We start from the raw sequence: 24,375 nt of genomic DNA on the forward strand, positions 1-24,375 counted from the left end.
GGAGATGACACGGCCCTGGGGGCCGCTAGAAAAGTGCTTTATTTGAGTACAGAGAGGAATGACTGCACCACAAGTCACCCAAGCACAGGCCCCTCTCCTGGCCCCTTCCAGCCTTGCACAAGCTCTGTCTCTGCCTGGCCAGCACAGCCACATCTCAGTCCTGCCCTCAGCTCCAGCTGGGTGGTCTGTGCTACTCGGTGACCTCGGGGACGACGCTCAGCAGCAGGGTGTCATAGCCACGCCGCACCAGCAGGGCCAGGCTCTGCTGCGTCCTCACCGCCTCGTACACATCCTCAGCACGCCGTGACACTGTCCCATTGATCTCCAGCACCACGTCCCCGGCCTTCAGCCCTGCCCTGAGGGGACAAGCACACACAGGGTGAGGCAGACACATCATCCTCCAAGTGCAGCAGGAGCTGTGGCACCAGAGGTTCTACATCAAGACAGCCAGCCTGGGGAGAGGTCCCCTTCTCAGCTGTAGAGCCCAAGCTCTGCTGCTCTGGAACAAAACCCATCCCACAGCTGCTCCCCCAGGCAGCCCTAAGGCACAGGGCAGCACTTACTGGTGTGCTGGGGAGCCAATGATCACCTTGTGGATCAGCACGCCATAGGAGATGTCAGGGAAGGTGGGGTCACGCAGCTTCAGCTCTGCCAGGATGCTGCAGAGAGAACAGCAGCATCAGGGATGGAGCTGGAGGCACAGCTGGAGGGAGAGGAGGGCTCCCACCCCACTCCCTGCAGCTGCACAGGGTTAGGGACAGGCACAGAACCCCCCCTTCTGTGTCCCTGCAGCTGCACAGGGTTAGGAACAGGCACAGAACCTCCCCTCCTGTGTCCCTGCAGCTGCACAGGGTTAGGGACAGGCACAGAACCTCCCCTCCTGTGTCCCTGCAGCCTGCTGAGCCACAGCTGCCAGCCCCAAACATCACCATCCTCCTGTCAAAACGAGAGGATGAGGATCCAGATGGCATCAGGGAGAGATGGAAACCCCTGGAGCAGCTGCCAGCTGGATCAGAGCTGTGGTGATGCACATCCTCATGTCACATCACCCTCCCCAGCGTCAGACCTGCCCCTCCTCTGCTGCAGTTTCACTTCTCTGCCCTAGCTGGGCAGCATACACAGCACAAGCTGTGCCCCTCTTCCTGCCAGACATGTCAACAGAGCCCTCCTCCTGAGCCTAGAGACTAAACAATCACAGTTTCTCACACTTTCCCACAGATTTTTGGATTTCTAAACCAAATTTGAACTCTTAATCTCTCACAGCTCCTCTTTGGACTCTCCCCAACTGCTCCTCACCCGTCTTGAATGAAATCCAGAAGTGGATGCAACACTCCAGCTGGATGTCTCCAGTGACAGCATTCTTCCCTCAAACACTGCATCAGCTCCAATCCCTGCAGACCCACACAGTCCCTGCCCAGCTCTGCTCCTCTCAGGTCTCTGCTCAGCCACTCAGGGCTCCCCACGTGCCTGTGGTCTGTACTGAACTCTGCTGTGCTGTCCCACAGCCCAGGGCAAGCTGCCATCCCTTCCCAATTCACACAGCAAAGGTGGGAAGAGGCCTCAAGCTCATCTCACCTGACCCCAGCAGGCTCAGTCAGGGCAGGCTGCTCTGCACTGTGTCCAGCTGGGATTTGAGGATCCCCAAGGACCCTCCAGGCTCTGAGCACCCTTCTCAGTAAAAAAACAGATTTCTTGGGGACTCTCACACATCTCTGTGCCCACTGCCTCTGATCTGGCCTGGGCACCACAAACAGAACAGGTTCTGAGCCTAACACAGAGCTGCTCCTTCCTGAGCCAGGGAAAGGTTTCCAGATGGAAAGGCTCAGGGTGTTCAGGGCAGTCACACGATTCCAAGGCCAGCAGTGCCTTGTTGGGAGCCCTTCCTGCTGGGCACAAACAAGGCTGGCAGTCAGCTGCTCTCCCTGGATCGGCTCGGGGGCTCTGTGGAAGCTGGAGCCGCGTGCCCGGGGCCGTGTCCGAGGAATTTCACGCTGCTTCCTCACAGAGCCGGCCCTGCAAGCGTGGCCAGGGAAGCAGGAGGAGGCTGGGCAGCCCTCCCACATCCCTCGGGTTCTGCCAGCTACCAGCACCATCTGCTGGGCAACGGGGAACTCACCGGAGCTTTCGGAGGGCAGAGCACAGCCCCAAAAGGTGTTTGTATGCCCAGCATGGCACAGCTCCAGCCCCACGAGACAGCTGAGGGCAGAGCACAGCCCCAAAAGGTGTTTGTTTGTCCAGCATGGCACAGCTCCAGCCCCACAAGACAGCTGAAGGTCCCTCAAATGTGGCTGCAAGAGCCAAAGAACCAGAGCAGGTGTTGACCTTTCCCCAGAGGTGAGAGGACAGGTCCTGCTTGCTGGCATGGGCACTTCACAGAATTGTTTGGGTTGGAAAAGGTTTTTAAGATCAAGTCCAACCACTCCCCCAGCTCTGCCAAGGCCAGCACTGGCCATGTCCCCAAGTGCCACATCCACACAGCTGTTAAATCTCCCCAGGGATGGAGATTCACCATTGCCCTACCAAGGCTGGACAGCCCTTTCAAGGAGGGATTTTCCCAATATCCAACCTCCACCTCCCCTGGCACAACCTGAGGCAGTTTCCTCTAGTCCTGTCCCTTGTTCCCTGGGAATACAGCCTGATCCCCACCTGGCTCCACCCTCCTGTGGAGAGGGAGACCACCTTTCATCTGCTCACAGAGTCTGCTACCAATGTACAAACCTGCAAGCTTCCAATTTACCCGTGAGCCAGCTGGCATTGTAACCACAACACAAGCACAAAGAGATCTGAGAGTGAAAGCTTAAGCTGTGGAGACAATCCTGCCAAAACCAGGCATCCTCAGTGAGTTGGGAAGATCCCATCCCATCCCTGCCCCAAGAGGACTGGTCTGCTGGGCCCCTGAGCTCAGGAGAGGTACCTGGGAGTGAGGGTCAGCATCATCACCCCGATGTACCGGCGCTTGGACTCTGCATTGCCAAACCAAGAGCCTGTGGAGGGAAAGGACATGGAATGGCATGGCTGGAAACAGAGATGTGCTCACAACAGTGCTGGGCTGAGCCCTCAGGGTATGCAGCATCCAGAGCTGTTCCAAACCCCTGCAACAGCTCAGTCCAGTTCCCAGCACCAGCAGGAGCATTCCAGGTGTTGCATTTTGCACTGTGGTTTGTCAGATTTTTGACAGAGAATGTCCCTCCCCAGTGTCACAGAAAAACCAGACAGGGCAAGGCAGCAGTGACAGTGACATTCTTCCCTCAAACACCGCATCAGCTCCAATCCCTGCAGACAGCTTTCCTGTGGCACCAGATGAGACCCCAAAGACTTCTCCTGCTCTCCTGAATTTCTCAGGAAGAAGGGTGCAGAGACCAAAGTTTCCCTCTCTCATCCTCCTCCCTCAGAGCCCTCAGGGCAGGCAGCATCCAGAGCTATTCCAAATCCCAGTTCCCAGCACCAGTGGGAGCATTCCAGGTGTTGTATTTTGCACTGTGACTTGGCTTCCCTGGTTTGTCAAAATTTTGACAGAGAATGTCCCTCCTCAGTGTCACAGGAGAACCAAACAGGGCAAGGCAGCAGCAGCACAGCTTTCCTGTGGCACCAGATGAGGCCCCAAAGACTTTTCCTGCTCTTCTCAGGAAGAAGAGTGCAGAGCCCAAAGTTTCCCTCTCTCACCCTCCTGCCCCAGAGCCCGAGCAGGGAGGGCCCCACTCACTCTTGCGCTGCTCCTCCTTCTGCAGGAACTTCCGGAGCCGGTCCGAGGGGATGGCAAAGGAGATGCCCGACGTCACCTTCATGGTGTTCACACCAATCACCTCGCCATCCTGCAGGGAAAGGGCTTTGGGATCCCAGGGATCCCAGCAGTGACCCAGCCTGGATCACTGTGGGGAGCAGGGGAACTATTGCACCAGCCTGGGGTCCTGCCTCTGTGCCCACCCCTGCCCAGGCTGAGCACAACCCAGGGGCTGAGGCTACAGGATCTACGGGATCTCCACCAAAGCCCCACCAGCTCCAGCTGCCTCAGACACTGCACAAGGTTCTCATGCTCTCCCTCCTCCCTCCAGGAAGCCTCCCAGCACCCACAGAGGAGCACAGAACAAGGTTTACTCAGCACATCCCTGCCCCAGCCAGCAAGGTGACAAGCAGCAGCACTCACCAGGTTGACGAGGGGGCCCCCAGAGTTCCCAAACTGCAGCAGAGGAGAGAGAGAGAGAGTGTGAGCAGACCACGAAAGCCCCATCCTGAGGCCGATCCCAGGGTGACCAGCCAGATCCCCATGCTCCCTGTGAGCCCCTCCCACGTCCCCACGATGTCCCCATGTCCCTTACGTCGATGGCAGCGTCGGTCTGGATGTACTCCATGTCGGAGGCGGCTAGGCCCAGCTCGCGGCTGCCGCGCTGCGCCGAGCTGACGATGCCCGAGGTGATGGTGTTCTGCAGGGCAAAGGGGCTGCCCATGGCCACCACGAACTCGCCCTGCCTCACCTCGGCCGAGCGGCCCAGGGGCAGCGTGGGCAGCGGGTGCTGTGGGCAGGGACATGGTCAGTGGCACAGAGTGGTACTGTGTGATTTCATGGTTTACCCCAGAACCCCGGGTGTCTCCCCTCAAGATTCCCTGCCAGGTGTGTCAATCATCCCTCCTTTCCCCACCCTGACCTCTGCCCAGCACTGTCTGTCAGTCCTGAAATTCCAGAAGGGCATTGAGTGATTGGCAGATTCAAAAGATGCCCTCTACACCCGGGGGGCATTGGGCCATCCAGGTGTCCTCTGTCCCTTAAGACTCCTCTCCTGCACCTGCTTGATGGGCTCCCTACCCCTTCCCTCCTCCCCTTCCTGGGATAAAAGGGCAACCACACACTCCAGGAGTTCTGTTGGAGGAGTTGCTGGATTCAGAGGCCTGTGGGCCACAATAAAGCTCTGGATCCAAACCCTCCCTCAGAACTGACTCCTTTCCTTCACCATCGCCTTAAAGCTTCTCTGCCAGAGAGAAACCTGAGGAGCAGATCCTCTATGAGAGGAAGCTCCATCCTGCCACCACCAGAGCCCTGACATGTCTGGACTTGTATCCATGTGCTCAGCTGCAACATCCAGCCAGCCAAAAGTGTCTCTGGGGTGAAACACCACACATCCAGCAGGCCAAAAGTGTCTCTGGGGTGAAACACCACACAACCAGCAAGCCAAAAGTGTCTCTGGGGTGAAACACCACACATCCAGCAGGCCAAAAGTGTCTCTGGGGTGAAACACCACAGTGCCGCTGTTTGGTTCAGCAGCAGCGGCCAGACAAGCCAAGGCACATCCCTGTTGGAACCCAGAAAATTCCTCTGAATCCCTGGAGGGCTCCAGGCTCTGCCCATGGGGCTCACAGACCTTGGCACAGAGCCCAAGACCCCTGTGCCTTTGATTTTGACCCAAGGAGTAAATTACCAATCTTTATATGAAGAATTAGAAATCAAGAAAGTCTAAATAGAATAATAGTTTGTCACAGGGTGAAAAATAGATTTTTGGGGTTTTTAGAAGGGGGTTCAGGGGGCAAGATGGAGGAATCTGGGCATGTCCAGCCTTTCTCCTTCTTTTACTTGGCCTCCATCTTCTGCTGAGATGGTGGCACTTTTGGATTGGTTTAAGATAGAAGCTCACTGTCTAACATAGGTGATAGGTATTGAGAAGTTATGGTAAATAATGTACAGGTAGTTTTTAGTATAAAAAGATAACACCAGTGTGCCTCAACCCCACCTGCCAGACAGATCTCAGCAGGTCAGAGAAAGAATGTTATAGATCAGAAATACTAAACAACCTTGAGAATGAAAAAAGAAGAATTCTGACTCTGTCTTCAACTACCAGGCTGGGAAGAGAAGCTTGTACATATCTCAGAGTCACTCTGACCAACACAAATTCTGAGACACAATATCGATATTACCAATAAAGCAGGACAGATGGAACATCCCCTCTTCCCAGTGTCCCCATGGCCACCAGGACACCACACACACCTTGGGCTTGATCTTGATGGTGGCAATGTCGGCCACCTGGTCCACGTCCTGCACCACGGCGTCGTACATGTCACCGCTGGCCAGCTTCACCCGCACGCGCCGCCGGTTGGCCACCACGTGGGCATTGGTGACAATCAGCCCGTCCGGGGACACCACGAAGCCTGAACCATTGGAGATGGGCACCTCCCGGCCCAGGAAGGGGTGTCTGTAAGGAGGGCAAGGTCAGGAGTGGCAGGGACAGGGCTGGGAGGCAGCAGGGAGCAGCAAAATGGGGAATTCTTCCCGGTCCCAACAATCAGCAGAAATAGGGGAATGTGCATGAATGTAGCAGGAATGCAGAGCTCATGCACAGCCACAAAGGTTCAATCCCACCAGGAACAGAAGAACGTGGGAGCAGGAGGGGCTGTGACCTGTGCAGGGACACACAGAGCCTTGTAACAGGTAACAAACACCTGAGAGGCAACACCTGATAGCAGGAATGGACGCACAACTCAGGGCCCTGGTCAAGCACCCCAATCTCTGCTGGCAGTCAGGTGAAGTTGAAATAAGAGATTTTTGGAGGTCACTTGAGTTACCAATATGAATGAAGCATTTAAAGTTTAGCCTGTAGAATTATGTGTGGAATCTTAACTTTTTTACCTAAGAAACCTCTGCCACGATACAAAGGGTATAGGAAAATGCAAATTTCTGAAATGAATGGAAAATGGGATGGAGCAGCAAGGAAAGCCCAGCGGGTCAGGAACCCAGAGAAGGAGCAGCACCAGCTGATGCCTCTCACACTGTGAGACAAAGAGGGTGACACTGCACATAGGTGACACCAAGCTGGAAGAAGCAGCCACCCAGCTGGAGGGCAGAGCTGCTCCGAGAGACCGCAGGCATTGGATGGTGAGAACATTAAAGAACACGAAGGGAAATAAACACCAAGTGCTGCTCGCAGGCAGAACAACGAGGCAGCCTGGAACGCAGCTCCGCCACACGGCCCCGCAGGACACGGAAACGGCAGCGGCGTGTGGCAGCCGCGTGTCGCACTGGCGGGATCCCTCCGGGACGGTTCAGGAGAGGCCGGGGCTGCATTGCACCGGGAGGAGGGAACTCCCTCCCGGGAATCCCCCGGTGCCGGTACCTGCCCACGATCTCCACGTAGACCAGCGCGGGCGCCGTTTTCTCCACCACGTCAGCGATGAAGTTGAAGGCGGCGCGGGGTGAGGTGGGCGGCGGGGCGGGCGGCGGGGCGGGCACGGCGGCGCTCAGCGGGGACCGGCGGCGCTCCCGGGCCCACAGCAGCACCAGCGCCGCCGCCCCGGCGCCCACCGCCGCCGCCAAAGATCGACCCCAGGCGGATGGCGGCGGGGGGTGGGAAGGAGGAGGGGGTGGAGGGGGCGGCGGTGGCTCAGTGGTCCCGGTCAGCGCTCGGCACCAGCGCTGTACACCCGGTGGCACCGGGATGCACCGGATCCGCAGCCTCCGCACCGCTGCCGCCATGCTGCCGAACGGAAACCGCGCCCCGCCGGGGCGGGCCCGAGCCGCGGGGCACTGCGGGAGTTGTAGTCCTGAGGCGGGGTCCACACGAAGCTGTCCTCCACCGCGGAGCACGCCGGGAGCTGTAGTTCCGAGACGGGGCCTGCCGGAAGCGCGTTCTGCCGCGGGGCACGCTGGGAGTTGTAGTCCCCCTGAGAGCTACGGTTTTGCCATCAGCGAGATGCACCGACAACCGGCGCGACAGTGGAGCAGGGCAGCTCCATTGGCAGAGCCGCTCACCGAGTCCACCGGAGCCGCCGAGGGCCGCGATCGGTACCATAGTGCTGCGGCGGCGCCGTGCGGACCAGGAAGGCGGCGCGTTCCCAGCGTGCCCCGCGCGGGCCAGGCGCGCGGCCGCGGGCAAGATGGCGGCGGGTGCGGGGCGGCCGTGAGGCGCCGGCACGGCGGGGATGGAACCGCCCGCGGCGCCGGGCCCCGAGCGGCTCTTTGACTCGCACCGGTGAGCGCCCGCCCGGGGCCTGCGCCGTGGAGACTCCCGCGGGAGCCGCGCGGGAACCGCGGGAACGCTGGGCGGGGGTGGCGGGGCCAGCGGAGGGCGGGGGTGTCTCAGCAAAGCCCCGTGAGGAAGGTCGGGGTGACCCGTGGGGGGACCGGGGAGGCTCCGGGGTGGTTTGGGAGATTTGCCGGGGGGACCACGCGGGGCGGCGGCCGCAGGGCGGGTCCTGGGGATCGTCCCGGCCGCGCTGAGGCCGCCCCGGCCGCTCTGTGCCCCTGCAGGCTCCCGACCGATGGGTTCCTGCTCCTGGCCCTGCTGCTCTACGCCCCTGTGGGGCTCTGCCTGCTCGTCCTGCGCGTCTTCATCGGCGTCCACGTGTTCCTGGTCAGCTGCGCCCTGCCCGACAGCGTCGTGCGCCGGTGGGTGACCTCGGGGGGCTCCGGGTGCTGCTGCTGCCCGGCTGGGTGTGGGGGGATGGCAGGGCTGCCCCGGAGACTCGGCTCAGGGAAGGATCTGTGCCTTCGGGAGCCTTGGAGGTGCTGCCTCTGCCAAGCCTGGAGCTGGCAGCCACCTCTGGAGGGCTCAGGGATTGGTGTGGATCAGCTTGCTGCGATGCTCAGGAGCTCTGTGGGCACTTGCTGCCTTCATCCCAGTCCCAGCGCCACACCAATTCCTGCACCAGACGTGTCATTTCCATCTGGTGCCAGTCTCGTTTGTCCAGCCACCAGAATTCCCGGGTCTTTGCCTGTTGGACATGTCACCTGGCAGTGTTTTGGAGGGCAGGACTCGAGGAGGATCCGTGTTCCCCCGGCAGGTTCATTGTCCGTGTGATGTGCTCCGTGCTGGGGCTGCTGGTGCGTCAGAGCGACCCCCGGCTGCGCGGGGCCGGCGCCAGGGTCTTCATTGCCAACCATGTCACCCCCTTCGACCACAACGTCGTCAGCCTGCTCACCTCCTGCAACACGGTGAGGGCACGGCCGGGCTCCTCCCCGAGGGCGGGGCACGGACAGCTCGGCCCCTTTTGGTGCTGCAGTGGGATCGGTGGAAAACAGCTTAAAGCCCACTCAGTGCCACCCTTTGGGTCACCTTTTACCTGCCCAAGTGGCTCCAAGCTCTGTCCAGCCTGGCCTTGGACACTTCCAGGGATCCACAGCTTCTCTGGGCAACCTCACCACTCTGACACCCATAAATTTCCTCCTGATATCCAGCCTAAATTTCTCCTCTTTCAGTGTACTCATTAATCCTTGTCCTGTCACTCCAGTTTCTGGCACAGATTCCCTCTAGGCTCTCTGAGATCCTGCAAAGTTCCATCTCCAGATCTGATTTATTAAATCAGGCTGTTAATCTTGAGGTGTTTCTGTGGCTCAGTGTCACTCTTGGGCTCTGCATGAAAAAGTGGAACAGGGTGAGGAGCAGAAGGATCTGTTCCAGTGGGGATTTTGGGCAGACCCCAGCAGCTGCTTCCTTCTCTGGCCTTTGGGATAAGGGGCAGGGCTGCTTGTGGGGCTTCCCCCAGCACTGGATGTGCAGTTTTGGGGGTGCATGGAGGGAGCTGTGTGTCAGTGGTGCTTGGGTAGTTCTGGGCTGTCCCTGCTCCCCTGTAAAACCCTTTGTGTGTGGAGCTCCTGAGTCAGCAGGCTCTGGGTGGCTCCTGTGTCCTGCACAGCCATTGATTTACCCCTGGCCTGGACAGGGGGGACTCTGTGTCCTGCCAAGTGTGTCAGGGACTGCTGCAGAGAGCCCTGGGGACACAGCAGCTGGGAGTGCAGGGCACAGTCTGAACCGATGATTTGGAATCCATTTTCCGTGGAGCAGGGGCTGAGGCCTGGCTGTGACATCTTCTCACCCACTGTCAACACAGGTCACAGAATCACAGAAATTCTAGGTTGGAAGAGACCTTTAAGATCATCGAGTCCAACCCATGTTCTAACACCTCAACTAGATCATGGCACCAAGTGCCACATCCAGTCTTTTTTTAAACTCTTCGAGGGATGGTGACTCTACCACCTCCCTGGGTAGATGATTCCAGTATTTGACCACTCTTTCTGTAAAATACTTCCTCCTTAATTCTAGCCTGTATCTCCCTTGACGCAGCTTGAGACTGTGTCCTCTTGTTCTGTCTGTTGTTGCCTGGAGAAAGAGACCGACCCCCAGCTCACCACAGCCACCCTTCAGGGAGTTGAAGAGAGTGATAAGGTCACCCCTGAGTCTCCTTTTCTCCAGGCTGAACAACCCCAGCTCCCTCAGTCGTTCTTCATATGGCTTGTGTTCCAAGCCCTTCACCAGCCTCGTTGCTTTCCTTTGGACACGCTCAAGCATCTCAGTCACTCAGGTCACTCAGTCCCAGAGGGGATTTTGCTAACAAGCAGCAACTTTGTCACCTCTGTCACCCGGGAGGGCGTGGAAGGGTGGGCAGGGCAGGGTTTCCTCCTCTTTCCTCCTCATTGCTGTTCTCCCTGCAGCCTGCCCTGAGTGGTTCCCCAGGGTTCATCTGCTGGTCCCGGGGCTTCATGGAGCTGGGAGTGACGGGCAGCCGGGCCGAGCTGGTGGATTCCCTGAAGGAATACTCGGCCCAGCAAGGGAATCCCCCCCTGCTGCTGTTCCCAGAGGAGGCTGCCACCAACGGCAGGGCCGGGCTGCTGCGCTTCAGGTGACTTCCCCCAGCAGGGAATGGCAATTCCTGCAGCAGGGTGGGAAATGTGGCTACAAATATGTGGCTGCAAATGTGTAGCTACGTTGCTCTTCACAGAGAAAAGCAAGGCACAGTTCTTCCCAAGAATATTCTTATCCTTTGCTGTGCCTGTGTTTCCCAAAAGTAGAATGCAATATGGAGATTGTTCACTCAAAGTGGTGGTTTTTTTCCATGGCTTATCAGGGCCAAATGTGTGTGTGTGTGTGTTGTGACTGTCATCTGACAGTCACAAAATTCAGTGTAGTTGCTGAGTGATTAGCAGATGCAGTTTAGATATATTTCAATACAGTATCATAAAGTAATTAATTAGCCTTCTGATAAGATAGATGCATCATTCTCTCTGCCCCTGCAAATTCAATAGGGTGGCTGGGAATGGCTCTGCTGTATGGTGACAAAATGGCTTCAGGTGGCTCCTGGGTCACTCACTGCAGAATTTCCTCCCTTCCAGCTCCTGGCCATTCTCCATCCTGGATGAGGTCCAGCCCGTTGCCCTGCAGGTCCGGAGGCCGTTGGTGGCTGTGGTGAGTGCTGGGCACAGGGACAGAGTGTGGGGTGGGACCAGCCTTTCTTTCTGCTTTGGAGAACGTGGTGTGGCCTGGCCTCGTGTCCTGGCAGCCTGGAAGCAGCTGCTCAGTTCCAGTGCCTTTCCCAGGAGCCAGTGTGACAGATGTTTGGGGGCCCAGCTGGCTGTCACTGTGCCTCTGGCTTCCATGGCCACTCTGCTTTGCTCTTGCTGAGTTCCCTGCTGTGAAAGAGCAGCTGCCAAAGGTCATCAGGGCTCTGGAAGCTCCTGAGCTGGAGCCCCTGGCACAGACACAGGACTGGAGCAGGAGCAGCCCCACAAAGGGATAAAGTCCATGAGGGCAATGGCAGCACTGCCAAAGCATTGCAGGGAAACTGCTCTCATTGAATTTCTTATTTTTGATATTTATTATATGGTCTGGTGACTACAGAGAGCTGCCTGTCATGGGTGTGGTGTTCCTGTGGCAAAGGAACCCCTGGCAGGGTGTGGAGTCACCGGGATGTGTGCAGGGATGGGAACTGCAGGAATATTTGGCAGAGCTGAGACAGAGTTGAGGCAGGTCACAAGGTGGGTGAAGATGCAGTTTTCTAGCAATAAGTTACATTTTGAATGACTCCTCCAGAAAAGTGGGAGAGTTTTTCTGTTCTGGACAGTTTATAAGGAATATCTTATGCTTTTATGGGGTTGGTTCCTTTGAGAAATTCTGAGATGTGACAAGCTGTGTGTCTGTCTGTGCATCCCTTCCCTCCTGCGTGTCAGGGAGAACAGCAGGTGCTGGCTACAGTCATTTCTTGGCTCAAACTTTACCTTCAGAGTCTGAGCAGGACTTGGTGCTTCATTGGATGAGTAAATCCTGGCGGATTTCTGGGGTGATTTTAAACCATCAGAAACTGGAAGGGTTGGAGATGTGATCTTTTGAATGGATTGGTTGGTGTTTTATAGAAAGTTTTCTTATATAATTGTGTAATGTGTATTAATGTGTATTAGGCACTGGGTTGGGCCAAACACCAAATTTGGAATTAAGAGAGAATTTTCTGCAGTTCCAGTTGCATGGAGTGTTGCAGATGGGTGTTGTGGGTGTTGTTCTGTGGCACAGGCAGTGTAACTGAGATCTGGCTGTGGGCATCACTCCAGGCATTTGGGTTTGGAGTTCTGAGGTTCTGTTTATCCAGGTGAGGCTTCTCTGTTCCTCTTGTGCCTGGGCTTTCAGGGCTTTTCTCATTTACAGCTCCTCTTCCCAGGGACAAGCCTGTCTGAGAATCACAGAATTGTTTGGAAAATCTCTGGAAAATCAAATCCCACCATTCCACAGCAGTGCCAAGGCCAGCACTGGCCATGTCCCCAAGTGCCACATCCACAAGGCTGTTAAATCCCCCCAGAGATGGGGGCTTCCCCCTGCCCTGGGCAGCTGTGCCAGGGCTGGGCAGCCCTTCCAAGGAGGAATTTTCCCAATATCCAAACTCTTGTGCTGTTCCCTGGGAGAGCTTACAGCAGTTGGGACATCACAGAGAGGCTGTTGCCACCAGAATGAGGGAGGATTGTCCATGGTTCTGAGGATTGTTCATCGTTTTTCTGACATTTTTGTAACTTTCTGAAGGGACAGACTGGTAGGGAATGGGGGGATACTGAGGGAAAGCCTTGCTGCTGTCTTAGTGGGAGGAAAATGAAAATTGGTGATGCCAATGAGGGTGAAGCTGCTCTGGGGCTTGCACTGGCTTTGCTGTTGCCCCTTTCCCAGTCCTCCAGCCAGGTGTGCTGTGCCCACCTCCCTGCCCACTGCTGGGTGGGATCTCACTGTGCTCTCTTCTTCCCCAGAGCGTGGCCGACTCCTCCTGGATCACGGAGCTGCTCTGGACCTTCTTCGTTCCCTTCACAGTTTATCAAGTAAGGTACTACGTCTCTCTCTTCTGTTTGGGGCAGGGCTGGGGGTGGGCAGGGCTGTGGTGTCACCCTGGCACTGAGAGCTCTCTCCTTGGCACCATCTGGGCATGGCCATGTCCAGTTTCTGATGTGGAGAGAGCTCCTGGTTCCTCTTGGGGAAGGAGAACAGTTTCAGTCTCTCCAGGTGTTCAGTCCAAGTTTCCAGGTGTATTTTGAAGCTGCTGAGCCCCCAGTGTCTGTCTGTCCCTACAATCCCTTGGGAGTGGGGTGGCCCAGAGCCCTGCCCAGGCCCTGAGTAGCTTTGCTGTAATGAGGGCAGTGGAAAGGACTGGGAATCAAATGTAGGGCTTGGTGTATTTCAGCAAAGGAAAGCCTTTCCCTGCTTCTAGCTGCCTGAATTCTGGGTGACCTGTTTCCTCCTACCATGTAAATGACCCCAGATCCTCATTAAGGCCTTTCTCTCATTAAGGCCAGTGAGCCACTTCTGTCTCCTGCCACATCCTGCATTTGGGAGTGGCTGCTGGCCTTTGCTGCTCCTCTGGGCAAGGCTGTGGGCTGAGAGGGAGCCTGGAGGTGGGGATGGCATGGCAGGGTGTCCCCAGGGGCTCTCCCAGCAGGGTGGCTCCACTGTCTGGCTGTCTGTCTGTCTGTCTGTCCCCTCTCAGGTGGATGCCGTCTGTCCCCAGACGAGCGGACGAGCGGAGTGAGGACTTTGCGCTCCGAGTTCAGGAGGTAGGAAAGGGGCTGGGACAGGGATCTGTGGCATTGCTGCACTTTGGGGTGAGCACAGGCTGCAGGCAGAGGTGCAGGGGGCATTTCTGGATGTGTGTGTGTGTGTGATGGGAGCTCTGGTACATTGTTGGTTTTTGGAGTTTTTTTGGTTAAGGTTGGGATTGAAGGTGTTCCCTCAAGGTTCTTTCAGATCCTGCAAAGTTTCCTCTCCAGATCTGATTTATTAACTCAGGCTGTTAATCCTGAGGTGTTTCTGTGGCTCAGTGTCACTCTTGGGCTCTGCATGAAAAAGTGGAACAGGGTGAGGAGCAGCAGGATCTGTTCCAGTGGGGATTTTGGGCAGACCCCAGCAGCTGCTTCCTTCTCTGGCCTTTGGGATAAGGGGCAGGGCTGCTTGTGGGGTTTCCTCCAGCCTTGGGTGTGCATGGAGGGTGCTGAGGGAGCTGTAGATGCTATTTTGTGTTTAGACTTAGATGTTTAATTTTTTAAAATTTATTTATACTTTTATAAGTAGTGAGATTTGTAGTGTTTTATTAATAAGTCATAAAATGGTTATGTGTTTATTTTTCTAAGTTTTTAAACTAAATACTATTTCATTAAGAAACTATACTTAAATTATTATTTTTAACTTAATAATTAACTACTTGTGTTCTGTAATGTGGATTTTTTTTGTTTAGTTATAAAATACTACTTAAACTTATGAAGGACTAGTGTTTGTTTTAAACCTTTTATTTTCTTATATATATTATTATATTCTAAAGCATTATATTATGTTATATTATATTATATTATATTATATTATATTATATTATATTATATTATATTATATTATTTCATATTATTTCATATTATTTCATATTATTTCATATTATTTCATATTATTTCATATTATATTATTTCATATCATATCACATTATATCTAAACTCTACATTTTTTACTACATGATATTACATACTTCTAATCAAACTACACACCCATAATCTTAGTTCTATTATTTAATTTTAGAAGATTTCTCTATGGCCTCAGGTCAAATGCAGTGTTCTCTTGGGGACTAGAGTCTCTCAGCACAGAAAATCTAAAATTCTCAGCATCCAGGACTCCAACAGAACATGGTTATTGCCCCTTGCAAGAGCTCAGTTATTTCATGGCCTGATTGCCACCCCACATTGAGCCTTTCTGCAGTTGTCAGGGCTTTTCCCATCAAGTTCAAACCTTTCACCCCCTTTTTATAACACCACAAATCACACAAATCAGTGGTTTCTTCATCCTTCCTGTAGATGCTGGGTATTTGACAGCTCCAGACATCTCATACCTCCTTGTCAGCCTGTTTTGGCAGGATGATATTGCAATTCCTGATCCTTTTTGTGCCCTCTGCCACACTGCAATGCATCCCTGAGGCCCTGGAGAAATCATTTCCCAACCCTCTTGCCCTGAGCATGGCTCCATGTGGCCCTGGCATGCTCCCCAGCCTGGAAGGGCTGTTTGTGCTGTGTGATTTTAGTGTGCTGTGTGATTTTAGTGTGGCTGCTCTGTGTTCCCAGCTCTTGGCCATGGAGCTGGGTGTGGTATCCACACGGATCACCGCTGCCGACAGGACGGAGCACATGAAGAGGCTGAGGCACACGGCACAAAGGCTTTCCTTTGCCCCAGGTGGGGATCCTGGCTGGGGAACCTCAGCCTGGGCTCTGCTTTGGGGGTTCTCTGTGTGTTTTCAGTGACAAACTCACCCTGTGCCCGCTGTGCTTTGTCCTGCAGCCTCGAGCCAGCGCCCGGCAGCCCGGCCCAGGGTGCCCCCCAGCCTGCCCAGGGGTGCTCCTGAGGACCTGAGGGTGGTGGCCATGGCACAGCAGGTCAAGGAGGTGCTGCCTCACGTGCCCTTGGAGGTCATCAGGACAGACCTGGGTGAGCAGGGCTGCCAGCAGGGATGTGGGTGCAAAAGAAGAAACCTCGTTCCTGCTGCGCTGGTACACACTGGCAGCCATGATGGAGTGTCCTGATCTCTAATGGTTCCCTTTGTCCCCACAGTCCAAACCAACTGTGTGGACACCACCATTGCCAACTTGCTGGAGGGGAGAGTTCCCTTCTTGCCTGAGAGTAAAGAGTCTGAAGACCTGCCTGCCCCATCTACCTCCCAGGCTGCAGCTGCTTCTGGCATCCAGGGCTCTGTGCCTGCGCCTTCTTCCAAGGTACTTTGGGCTTGTGTCTCCCTGCTCTGCTGGCCAGGGGCATGGAGCACCAGCCAGGTCCTTGCAGAGCCACCAAGGAGGCTTCCCCTGTGTCCTGATGGCTCCTGTGCTTTCCCTTCCAGCCGGCTACAAAGCAGTTTGCAAAGTCCCCCGTGGAGCGTCACCTGTCCCTGCAGGAGAGGAAACGAGCCTTGTACGACTATGCCAGGAGGTGAGAGCCCCCCACGCCTCCCCATGACACAAAATGTCCCTCTGCCCAAGCCCCCAGCAGCACCCGAGGTGCCGTGGCACCCTCAGTGTGGGCAGGACCCGAGGTGCCACCCTGGCACCCTCAGTGTGGGCAGGACGTTTCTGTTTGGCACCAGGGACAGCTCCATTAATGCTCCTTGGTGTGAGGGCACTGGGAGTGATTTGATCTCTGTGCAGGCTTTTCATGAGGCAAATCCTGGAACAATAGGCCAGTTCTGGTGTGTGGGTCATGGTTTAGGAAGACACAGAAAATTGAGGATGTGTTTGAGGGGAAATTGAGTGTGCCTGGGCTTGTTGGGCATTGGATGGCTGGGGTGGTGCTGAGGGAACCGGCCTGTTGGGAATCCCTGACTGGGACACCTGGCTGGGATCCTGTGGGTGGTCCTTGGGTACCGTGAGCTCTGTGGGCAGCCCCTCCCTGCCCTCACAATCCACCGGGATTGAACGGTCCGAGCAGAGCCAGCCCGGCCCTGCGCTGCTGCAGTGTCCCCACGGTGTTCCCGGTCCCCCGCGGCTGCTTCCTTGCCAGGATCCCCGGGTGGGTTCGGGGGAGGCCCCTCCGGTGTCTGAGGGAGGGCGCTCTCTCCCGCAGGCGGTTCGCTGAGAAGCACGGCGCGGCAAGGGCCGGCGGCAGCCCCTGAGCGGGCCGGACCGAGCCGGTGGCAACCCCTGACCGGAGCTCTGGGCCGGGCCGGTGGCAACCCCTGACCGGAGCTCGGGGCCGGGCCGGTGGCACCGGGAGCGCGCGGGCCCCGCGCGGGCGGGACGGGCGGGGCGAGGGCGCCCTCTGGCGGCGGAAATAAACGGCGGCAGCGTCCGGCGCGGCTCGGGCTGTGCGAGCACCGGGACGGGGGGCGGGGCCAGTGGGAAAGGGGGCGTGGTCAACGGGACAGGGGGCGGGCCCGGGCCGGCTCCGTGCGGGTCTGCACGCGCCGCAGCCGACGCCTGCTCGCGCGCCGCACGTAGGCGCCGCTTAAAGAGGCAACGCGGCGGGTCCGCCGCTGCCGGGCGAGCTGCGGCTCGCGGGCCCCAGCGGGAGGAGCCAGAGCCCCTTTAAGAGTCCGGCTGCCGGTGCCGGTGGTTTTATTTACATGGGGGCTCGCGGGCGTCACGTGACTGTCAGCGGCGGGGGCTGCGCGCGGAGCAGCCGCGGGGCCATGGCGGGAGCCGGCGACGACGGTCCGGGGGGAACCGGGGCACCGGGGCGGGATCGGGGCCACGAGGGAGCCGGGCGGGACGGGGAACCGGCGGTGAAGGGGCACCGAGGGGTTCGGGACAATGGGACACCCGGGGAACCGGGGTGAAGGGGCACCGAGGGGTTCGGGACAATGGGACACCCGGGGAACCGGGGTGAAGGGGCACCGAGGGGTTCGGGACAATGGGACACCCGGGGAACCGGGTATTCAGGACAGTGGGGAGCCCCCGGGGGTGGAGGGGTTGACGTGCACACGTGGGGGTCTGGGTCACCGGGAGCCCCGGGTGGTTGATGTGCGCTGTGGATGGGGGGCGGCTCCGTGGGGAGCCCAGGCGGGTTTCTGGGGGGAGTGAGGTGCCCCGGGGGTCCCAGCAGGGCTGGTTCAGTGGGGGCACCACGGGGCTGATGAGCACGGCGGGGGCGGGGGCAGATGCCGGTCCTGGAGAACATCCCTGGGGTGCACAGGGCATCCCGGGTCAGGGGTGTGCTGGGGAGGGCTGGGGGTGCAGGGCTGGTCCCGGAGCAGCGCAGGGGCTGACAGCCCCCCCAGGCTCCTGGGTGGAGCTGCGCTGTGGCCCAGGCTGTCCCGAGCCCGAGGCGGCGCCCTCGCCCTTCTCCTGCCACGCCGACGTGGAGCGAATGCTGCTGGAAGCCCAGCTGGAGACAGAGAGCAGTGAGGGGTGAGTCCTGAGGGGGAGCTGGGCTCCAGGGCCCTGCTGAGCTGTGCCACAGGCTGGGCTCAGTGACTGAGGGTTTCTCTTTGCAGGGCCCTGCTCGTGCTGGGCTCCCCAGCCTGGGATGAGGACAGAGCCAGCCATGGCAGCGATCAGCCAGCAGAGAGTGAGGCACTGCCTGCCCACAGCCAGCCCCAGCCCGGCTGCTCCCATCCCTGGCAGGTGAGGGAGCTGCTCCCTGCCCCTGGCACACCCTGCTGTGCCCCAGGCCCTGCTCTGACCTGCCCTGTGTCTCCTTGCAGCGGGATGTGCCACAGGAAGCCAAGTGGAGGCAGCGACGCCTGAGAGCGTCCCTGGGCTGGGCCTGTGCCCGCTGCCCTCGGTACCTGTCTGCAGAGTGAGTCCTGTGGCCCCCACCTGCACATCCTGCTGCTGCCCCCCATCCTGCTGGCCCTGTTAACCATGAGCTTTCCCCAGGGAATTTGCCTTTGTGTGCTCCCCCCAGCCGGTGCTGTGGAGCCTGCAGGGAGGTGCAGTGGGGAGGAAGAAGAGACTTTTCAGTTCAGAGCTGCTGCTGCTCTTCATCCCCTCGCTCCTGCTCAGCCACCTGCTGACCCTGGGGCTGGGGTGAGTGTCTGGGGCTCTCACCACGGGGCTGGGGGAGGAGGGAACACTCCTGGATTTGGGCTGCTCATCCTTGGCTGCTGCAGTGCTCTGCTGCCATCTCCCCTTGCTCCTGGCCTGCTGGAGCCCAGCACGCCATTCCAGTGCCTCACAGTCACTCTCTCCAATGCAGGATCTACATTGGGAAGCGCCTGGCAGCCTCCTCAGCCAACCCTCTGTGAGGAGCTGGGCAGGCAGCACCTTCTGCTCTGCTGGGAATGCAGGGAGAGCCTGGCACCAGCACAGCCTGACCGCTCCCAGGCCCCTCTGTCTGTCTGTCTGTCCGTCCCTCAGCCCTGCCTGGGAGCTGATCCCACTGTCCCCGTAGAATGGAACCCAGCTGCAGGCAGCCCCTGCCCTCCCCAACCCCTGAAACAGACTGTAAATACTGAGCCCACCTCAATAAAGAGCCCTGTGCCAGCTCAGGGGTTGAGCAGCGAGTCCCCTCCCTGTGTGTGGCTTGGGAAGTGACCACGGGGCCCTTCCCTGCGGCAGGGGGGTCACTCCCTGTGCTTTGGGGTGCTGCCAGCTGGGGGTGAGCCCCTGGGTGGGTGTTCAGCCCCACACAGGTGTCTGGCTGATGTGTTTGCCCTTTATTATCCGTGGCTGCAGTGCAGAGGTGGGAGCTGAGCGTGGCATGGCAGTCAGGGCAGTGCCCCTGCCTGGTGCAGGTGACAGGGGTGGGCAGGAGAGGTGGCACTGCAGAGTGAGGCTGTGTGCACACCTGTGCAGTGTGAGCCAGGAATGTGTCCTGCAGGATGAGGTGGGAGCTGTCCCATGGGTGGGGAGCAGGAACCACACAGAAATGGCACTGGGGATGTCACTACTGCTGCCACTGGCACAGTCTGTGGGGTGGAGGGAGGGAGGGAGGGAGGGAGATCCTCATGGCTGGGAGGGGCTGCAGTGTGGGAGCTCAGCGTGGCTCCAGAGGCACAGCAAGCACCCAGGGCCAGGTGACACCTGGAGGTGTCCAGAGCTGGTGGGACACAGGGTGGCAGTGCCTGGTACACACAGGGACTCTGCTCTGGGTGTCAGAGCTGCTCCAGCAGGTGAGAATCAAGCAGGGCTGTGGCTCCAGCAGCTGCTGGGCACAGGGGCACTCTGGGCAGGGGTGGGGACAGACAGGGGGTGGCATCAGGTCAGAGCTGTGACAGACGCTTGGACTTGGGTGGTGGCAGCGGCGGGGACTTGAGGCTTCTGGTCCCATCCACTGTTGGGGACACCTGAGAGCAGAGAGGGACGTGAGGGGTGGTGGGACCAGGGCCTGAGTGCCTCCCCTGCAGTCCCTGTCCCCCGTACCTTCCCTGGTGCTGCAGCATCGCTCTGCTCCAGGAATGTCTCGTACACCGAGGGGCTGAACTTGCGGGGCAGCGGTGGCAGCTTGCTGGCACTCTTCACACGGCCACCAAAGCCAGTGGGGGACAGGGACGAGCCTGTGCAGGCAGGAGAGGAGAGATGGAGTCTCAGCCAGCCTGGGGGGACACAGGGCCCATCAGTGTCCCCAGGGCTGTCAGGGCCAGCACTTCTGCCCCAACACTATGGGAGTGTGGCACTGCTGGGCAGAGGGGACAGAGGTGCCATGGGATGTGAGCCCAGCCAGGAGCAGAGGGCTGGCTCCCACCAGGAACAGCTCTTGGCATCAAGAGCCAGTGGCACAAGGTCCAGGATCAACGGCTGCAGCCCCACAGGGAGTGTTCAAGGGACGTGCCTGTGCTCCAACGCTGTGCCACCACAAGGGGGCGAGGGGACCTGAGCTGAGCGTGGTGTGGGAGGGCACAGCCCTGCTCGTGGGGCTGCAGGGACGCTCAGGAAGGTGTTGGGGGTGCTGTGGGGACTCTCAGGAAGGTGTTGGGGTGCTGTGGTGCTGCAGGGACTCTCAGGAAGGTGCTGGGGTGCTGTGGGGACTCTCACGAAGGTATTGGGGTGCTGTGGGGCTGCAGGGACTCTCAGGAAGGTGCTGGGGTGCTGTGGGGCTGCAGGGACTCTCAGGAAGGTGTGGGGGTGCTGTGGGGCTGCAGGAACGCTCAGGAAGGTGTTGGGGTGCTGTGGGGACTCTCAGGAAGGTATTGGGGTGCTGTGGGGCTGCAGGGACTCTCAGGAAGGTGTTGGGGTGCTGTGGGGCTGTTGGGACGCTCAGGAAGGTGCTGGGGTGCTGTGGGGACTCTCAGGAAGGTGCTGTGGGGCTGCAGGGATGCTCAGGAAGGTGTTGGGGTGCTGTGGGGACTCTCAGGAAGGTGCTGGGGTGCTGTGGGGCTGCAGGGACGCTCAGGAAGGTGCTGGGGTGCTGTGGGGACTCTCAGGAAGGTGTTGGGGTGCTGTGGGGTTGCAGGGATGCTCAGGAAGGTGCTGTGGGGCTGCAGGGACGCTCAGGAAGGTGTTGGGGTGCTGTGGGGCTGCAGGGATGCTCAGGAAGGCGGCCTGGCAGGCTGTACCTGCAGTGCTGGGCTGAGCCCCAGCAGCAGCTTGGCTTGGCAGGGGCTGTTTCCTATCAGCGCTCAGGCTGCTCTCGCTCAGGGTGCAGGAGAGTCTCCATTTCTCATCCTGGGGCACAGAGGGAAGGCTCAGCACCTCGGAGGGCCAGGCCGGATGGCAGCCCCTGAGTGTCCAGCCTTGTGCCCTCCAGCCCCTGCTCCTGCCCTCCCTGCAGCAGGGCTCCCATCCAGGCTGGGGGCAGAACCAGGAGCTCTGGGTGCAGCAGGACCCCCAGCGGGGTGTCAGCAGAGCCCCAGGGTGGCGCCAGGACTGTGCTGAGCATCACCTTGTGCTCTGGCAGCTCCGAGAGGGACTGGCGAGCATCCTGCCGCCGGGACCCGAAGATGGCGCTGGCGCGGCTCTCCCGGCGCTCGCTCCTCGGCTCCTCGCTCTCACAGGGACGGTGGGCAGCCTTTGGGGTCGGGGGTGCCTCCGGGCTGTGGGGTGACCGGGACAGGTGAGGGGCAGCCGGGGAAGGAGGAGCAGGGCTGGAGCATCGCTGGGAGCGGCTGCACTCGGGCATCAGCACCAGCCACGGCACAGCTCAGCAGGGCAGGTGTGGGGGACAGGAATGGATGGCTCGGGTGACACCAGGGTCCAGGTGAGCACATGGGGCGTCTCTCCTCCATGCCGCCCATAGGGACAAGGCCACGGTGGTGACCAGGCAGGACAGACCCCTGAGATGCACTTGGCATAAAGGGAAGGTGGAAGAAAAGCACCTGGGCCAGAGTGAGGAAGACTCAGCTGAGGGGGATGAGGGAGGATGAGCAGCACACTCCCCAGAGCAGCACTTGCCTGGCTCCAGCGTGGCTCAGGCGGTCCCAGTCAGGCACCCAGGCTATGGAGCGGGGTCGGCCGCTCCGCCGCTCCTCAACGAACATCTGAGACACAGCCAGGAGGGGTGAGAGGGCAGAGCCTCCCCAGCCTTTCCTGGGCTCAGCCAGGGCCATCAGTGCCCTCTCTGACCAGCCCTGCTCCTGACCAGGTCCCCCATGCCCGGTGGGAGATGCTGTGCTGTGTTTTTATACTTTGTAATAGTTTTGGGTTTGTATCACTGTATTTTTCCCAAATTGTTTACCCCAGATTGTACCCACTCCCTTTACCTGTGTAATCCCTTTCCTTTGCTGAGATCATCCCCAAACCCCCACCCTGGCTCTCCTCCCTGAATTCCACCCCCTCTCCTCTCTGGGATCCCAGCCCCTCTCCTCCCTGGATCCCAATTAATACCAAGCCAGACGCTTCTCTGATGGGATCACATCAGTGCTGGGCACTGTGGCACCTCCAAACCCTTCCTGCTGTGTCCTCCCCTCCCATCCCAATCCTCAGCATCCCATCCCCTCCTTCTAGAAGTTTCAGTCCAGGACATCCAGTACTTAGCCAGAGGCCCGGCGTCAGCCCCCCAAGTGTTTCTCCACACCCTGTCCTAAATGTCTGTCCCCCAATATCCATCCCTTAGGGTTACTTATTGGTTAATAAAATGTTATTTACTTCAGGTTTCCACCTCTCTTTAAATGTAATCTTGGCTCTCAATAGGAAGAACCTTGAGGTGTAGGGCCCAGTGCTCCTCACCCTGTTCCTGCCCCATCTGTGCCCTCAGCCAGCTGTTCCCTGCTGCCCCACATCTGCACTGGCAGTGCCCATGCCCACGGTGGCACTCACCATCTCTCGCACCCCGTACTGAGCCTCCACCTTGGCGCGCAGCTGCTCGAAGCACTGCTCCATGCGCTCATGGAACGGCCGCAGGTCCTCTGGCACCTTCTGCCCGTGGATCCGGATGCCCTCAGCCAGCAGGGGGATCTGTGGGACAGCGGGAACTCGTGGGGCTCCCTGGCACCGCTGCCAGCTGGCCCTGCCAGGGGGATGCTGCACCTGGTACCTGCCAGGCGATCAGGTCCTTCAGCTTCTCGATCTTGCCTGCGTCCTCAGGGTGCTCCTGCATGTACAGCTCCTGGAAAAAAGCCTGAAAAACCCTCCTGAGTGCCACTGCCAGGCTGGCCCAGCTCACACAGGCTGGGGATGGCACCCCCTTTGCTCTGGGATTCATCTCCTCTCCTCCTTGGATCCCACTCCCTCTCCTCTCTGGGATCCATCTCCCCTCCTCCCTGAATGCTACCCCATCTCCTCTCTGGGATCCCAGCCCCTTTCCTCTCTGGGATCCATCTCCTCTTCTCCCTGCATCCCATCTCTCCTCTCTGGGATCCAGCACCTCTCCTCACTGGATGCCATCCCCTTTCCCCTCTGGGATCCATCTCCTCTCCTCTCCTCCCTGGATCCCAGCCCCTCTCCTCTCTGGGATCCCATCCCCTCTCCTCCCATGGGATCCCAATTAATACCAAGCCAGGTGTTTCTCTGATGGGATCACACCAGTGCTGGGCACTGTGGCACCCCCAAACCCTTCTTGCTGTGTCCTCCCCTCTCATCCCCATCCCAATCCTCATCCTAAGGCTCCCCACAGTGCCAGTCCAGCCTCTGCACCCCTCACCTTCTCATAGTTGGTGAAGCCCCCCATGACTGCAGGGTCCACGATGCCGTTGAGCAGCATGGACAGAGGGTTGATGGGCAGGCCGGGGTCGTTCTGGTGCCTGTTGATCTCACTCATGATCTTCTCGTTGGTTTTCATCATGGTCTCAATGGCATTTTCCAGGGGGGAGATGATGATCTGTGCACAGGCAGGGGTCAAGGCTGGCAGGGTGGGCTCTCCCCAGTCCAGAGGGACCCCTGGGGCTGCACATCTCCCCCCATAAATCCCCTCAGACCCCTGGGGCTGCACATCCCACCCCAGGAATCCCCTCAGACCCCTGGGGCTGCACATCCCACCTCATGAATCCCCTCAGACCCCTGGCACAGCCTGGGGCTGGGTGAGAACTCCTGGGGCTGTGCTGGCCATGCTGGTCCCAGCACAGAGTCACCCCCATGGGCACGGGGCAGCAGTGAGGCTGCAGGAGACCTGGGTAACCTCTGGTGTCACTTTGGGGGTGCAGCTGGGGATGCACCAGGGCACCCTGTGACAGCCACCAGGACACCCTGTGACAGCCACCAGGACACCCTGTGACAGACCAGCCATGGCATCCTGTGACAGCCCAGCCAGGGCACATCACATCTCCACAGCTGTGGCTCCTGAGACCCCCTGGATGCTGGCCAAACACCCACCCCTGACA

The 24,375-nt window shown here is 58.7% G+C and overlaps 3 protein-coding genes across 5 annotated transcripts in view; 1 reads left to right on the forward strand and 2 right to left on the reverse strand.

Moving 5' to 3' along the window:
* On the reverse strand, positions 1-7,510 carry HTRA2 (HtrA serine peptidase 2). Its single transcript, XM_074540591.1, has 8 exons — positions 7,098-7,510; positions 5,975-6,179; positions 4,317-4,511; positions 4,145-4,177; positions 3,704-3,812; positions 2,915-2,984; positions 564-659; positions 1-356 (listed from the first exon to the last, which is right to left on the reverse strand). Exons 1-8 carry the CDS (start codon positions 7,454-7,456, stop codon positions 191-193), a joined length of 1,233 nt encoding a protein of 410 aa, XP_074396692.1. The 5' UTR covers positions 7,457-7,510; the 3' UTR covers positions 1-190.
* A 167-nt stretch (positions 7,511-7,677) lies between these two features.
* AUP1 (AUP1 lipid droplet regulating VLDL assembly factor) lies at positions 7,678-19,017 on the forward strand. Of its 2 annotated transcripts, XM_074540590.1 has the most exons (15): positions 7,678-7,952; positions 8,231-8,368; positions 8,764-8,914; positions 10,412-10,599; positions 11,090-11,162; positions 12,980-13,053; positions 13,711-13,777; positions 15,320-15,428; positions 15,534-15,680; positions 15,804-15,964; positions 16,087-16,175; positions 18,175-18,304; positions 18,385-18,479; positions 18,560-18,709; positions 18,879-19,017. In XM_074540590.1, exons 1-15 carry the CDS (start codon positions 7,903-7,905, stop codon positions 18,925-18,927), a joined length of 1,671 nt encoding a protein of 556 aa, XP_074396691.1. In that variant the 5' UTR covers positions 7,678-7,902; the 3' UTR covers positions 18,928-19,017. The 2 variants fall into 2 exon arrangements, 1 of the variants encoding a protein (XP_074396691.1); XR_012580348.1 differs by lacking the exons at positions 18,175-18,304; positions 18,385-18,479; positions 18,560-18,709; positions 18,879-19,017 and adding exons at positions 16,806-17,392; positions 17,959-18,070 and having other exon boundaries at positions 7,693-7,952.
* Positions 18,570-24,375, reverse strand: part of LOC102074009 (dedicator of cytokinesis protein 2) — a 53,390-nt gene continuing 47,584 nt past the window's right edge. Inside the window, exons 46-53 of one of the 2 annotated variants that reach the window (XM_074540578.1) lie at positions 23,700-23,876; positions 23,094-23,177; positions 22,877-23,014; positions 22,013-22,098; positions 21,504-21,654; positions 21,178-21,286; positions 20,045-20,178; positions 18,570-19,968 (exon numbers count right to left, since the gene is read on the reverse strand). In XM_074540578.1, the coding sequence (XP_074396679.1) occupies positions 19,885-19,968; positions 20,045-20,178; positions 21,178-21,286; positions 21,504-21,654; positions 22,013-22,098; positions 22,877-23,014; positions 23,094-23,177; positions 23,700-23,876 (963 nt within the window). In that variant the 3' untranslated portion in view covers positions 18,570-19,884. Of the gene's footprint in view, positions 20,179-21,177; positions 21,287-21,503; positions 21,655-22,012; positions 22,099-22,876; positions 23,015-23,093; positions 23,178-23,699; positions 23,877-24,375 lie in introns of both variants that reach the window. The other variant, XM_074540577.1, reaches the window with a different exon arrangement.

The sequence above is a fragment of the Zonotrichia albicollis genome, chromosome 5 (genome assembly GCF_047830755.1).
Source record: "Zonotrichia albicollis isolate bZonAlb1 chromosome 5, bZonAlb1.hap1, whole genome shotgun sequence".
Lineage (NCBI taxonomy): Eukaryota > Metazoa > Chordata > Aves > Passeriformes > Passerellidae > Zonotrichia > Zonotrichia albicollis.

What these genes read in the sequence shown, in the direction of transcription:
- HTRA2 (XM_074540591.1), bottom strand. Translation starts at nt 7,456, where the DNA reads ATGGCGGCAGCGGTGCGGAGGCTGCGGATCCGGTGCATCCCGGTGCCA. An exon ending in TACGTGGAGATCGTGGGCAG is followed by an intron (nt 6,180 to 7,097) that starts GTACCGGCACCG and finishes CCCTCCTTACAG; the next exon opens with ACACCCCTTCCTGGGCCGGG. An exon ending in CCATCAAGATCAAGCCCAAG is followed by an intron (nt 4,512 to 5,974) that starts GTGTGTGTGGTG and finishes CCCTGCCCACAG; the next exon opens with CACCCGCTGCCCACGCTGCC.
- AUP1 (XM_074540590.1), top strand. Translation starts at nt 7,903, where the DNA reads ATGGAACCGCCCGCGGCGCCGGGCCCCGAGCGGCTCTTTGACTCGCAC. An exon ending in AAGGCTTTCCTTTGCCCCAG is followed by an intron (nt 15,429 to 15,533) that starts GTGGGGATCCTG and finishes TTTGTCCTGCAG; the next exon opens with CCTCGAGCCAGCGCCCGGCA. An exon ending in CTGCTGACCCTGGGGCTGGG is followed by an intron (nt 18,710 to 18,878) that starts GTGAGTGTCTGG and finishes TCTCCAATGCAG; the next exon opens with GATCTACATTGGGAAGCGCC.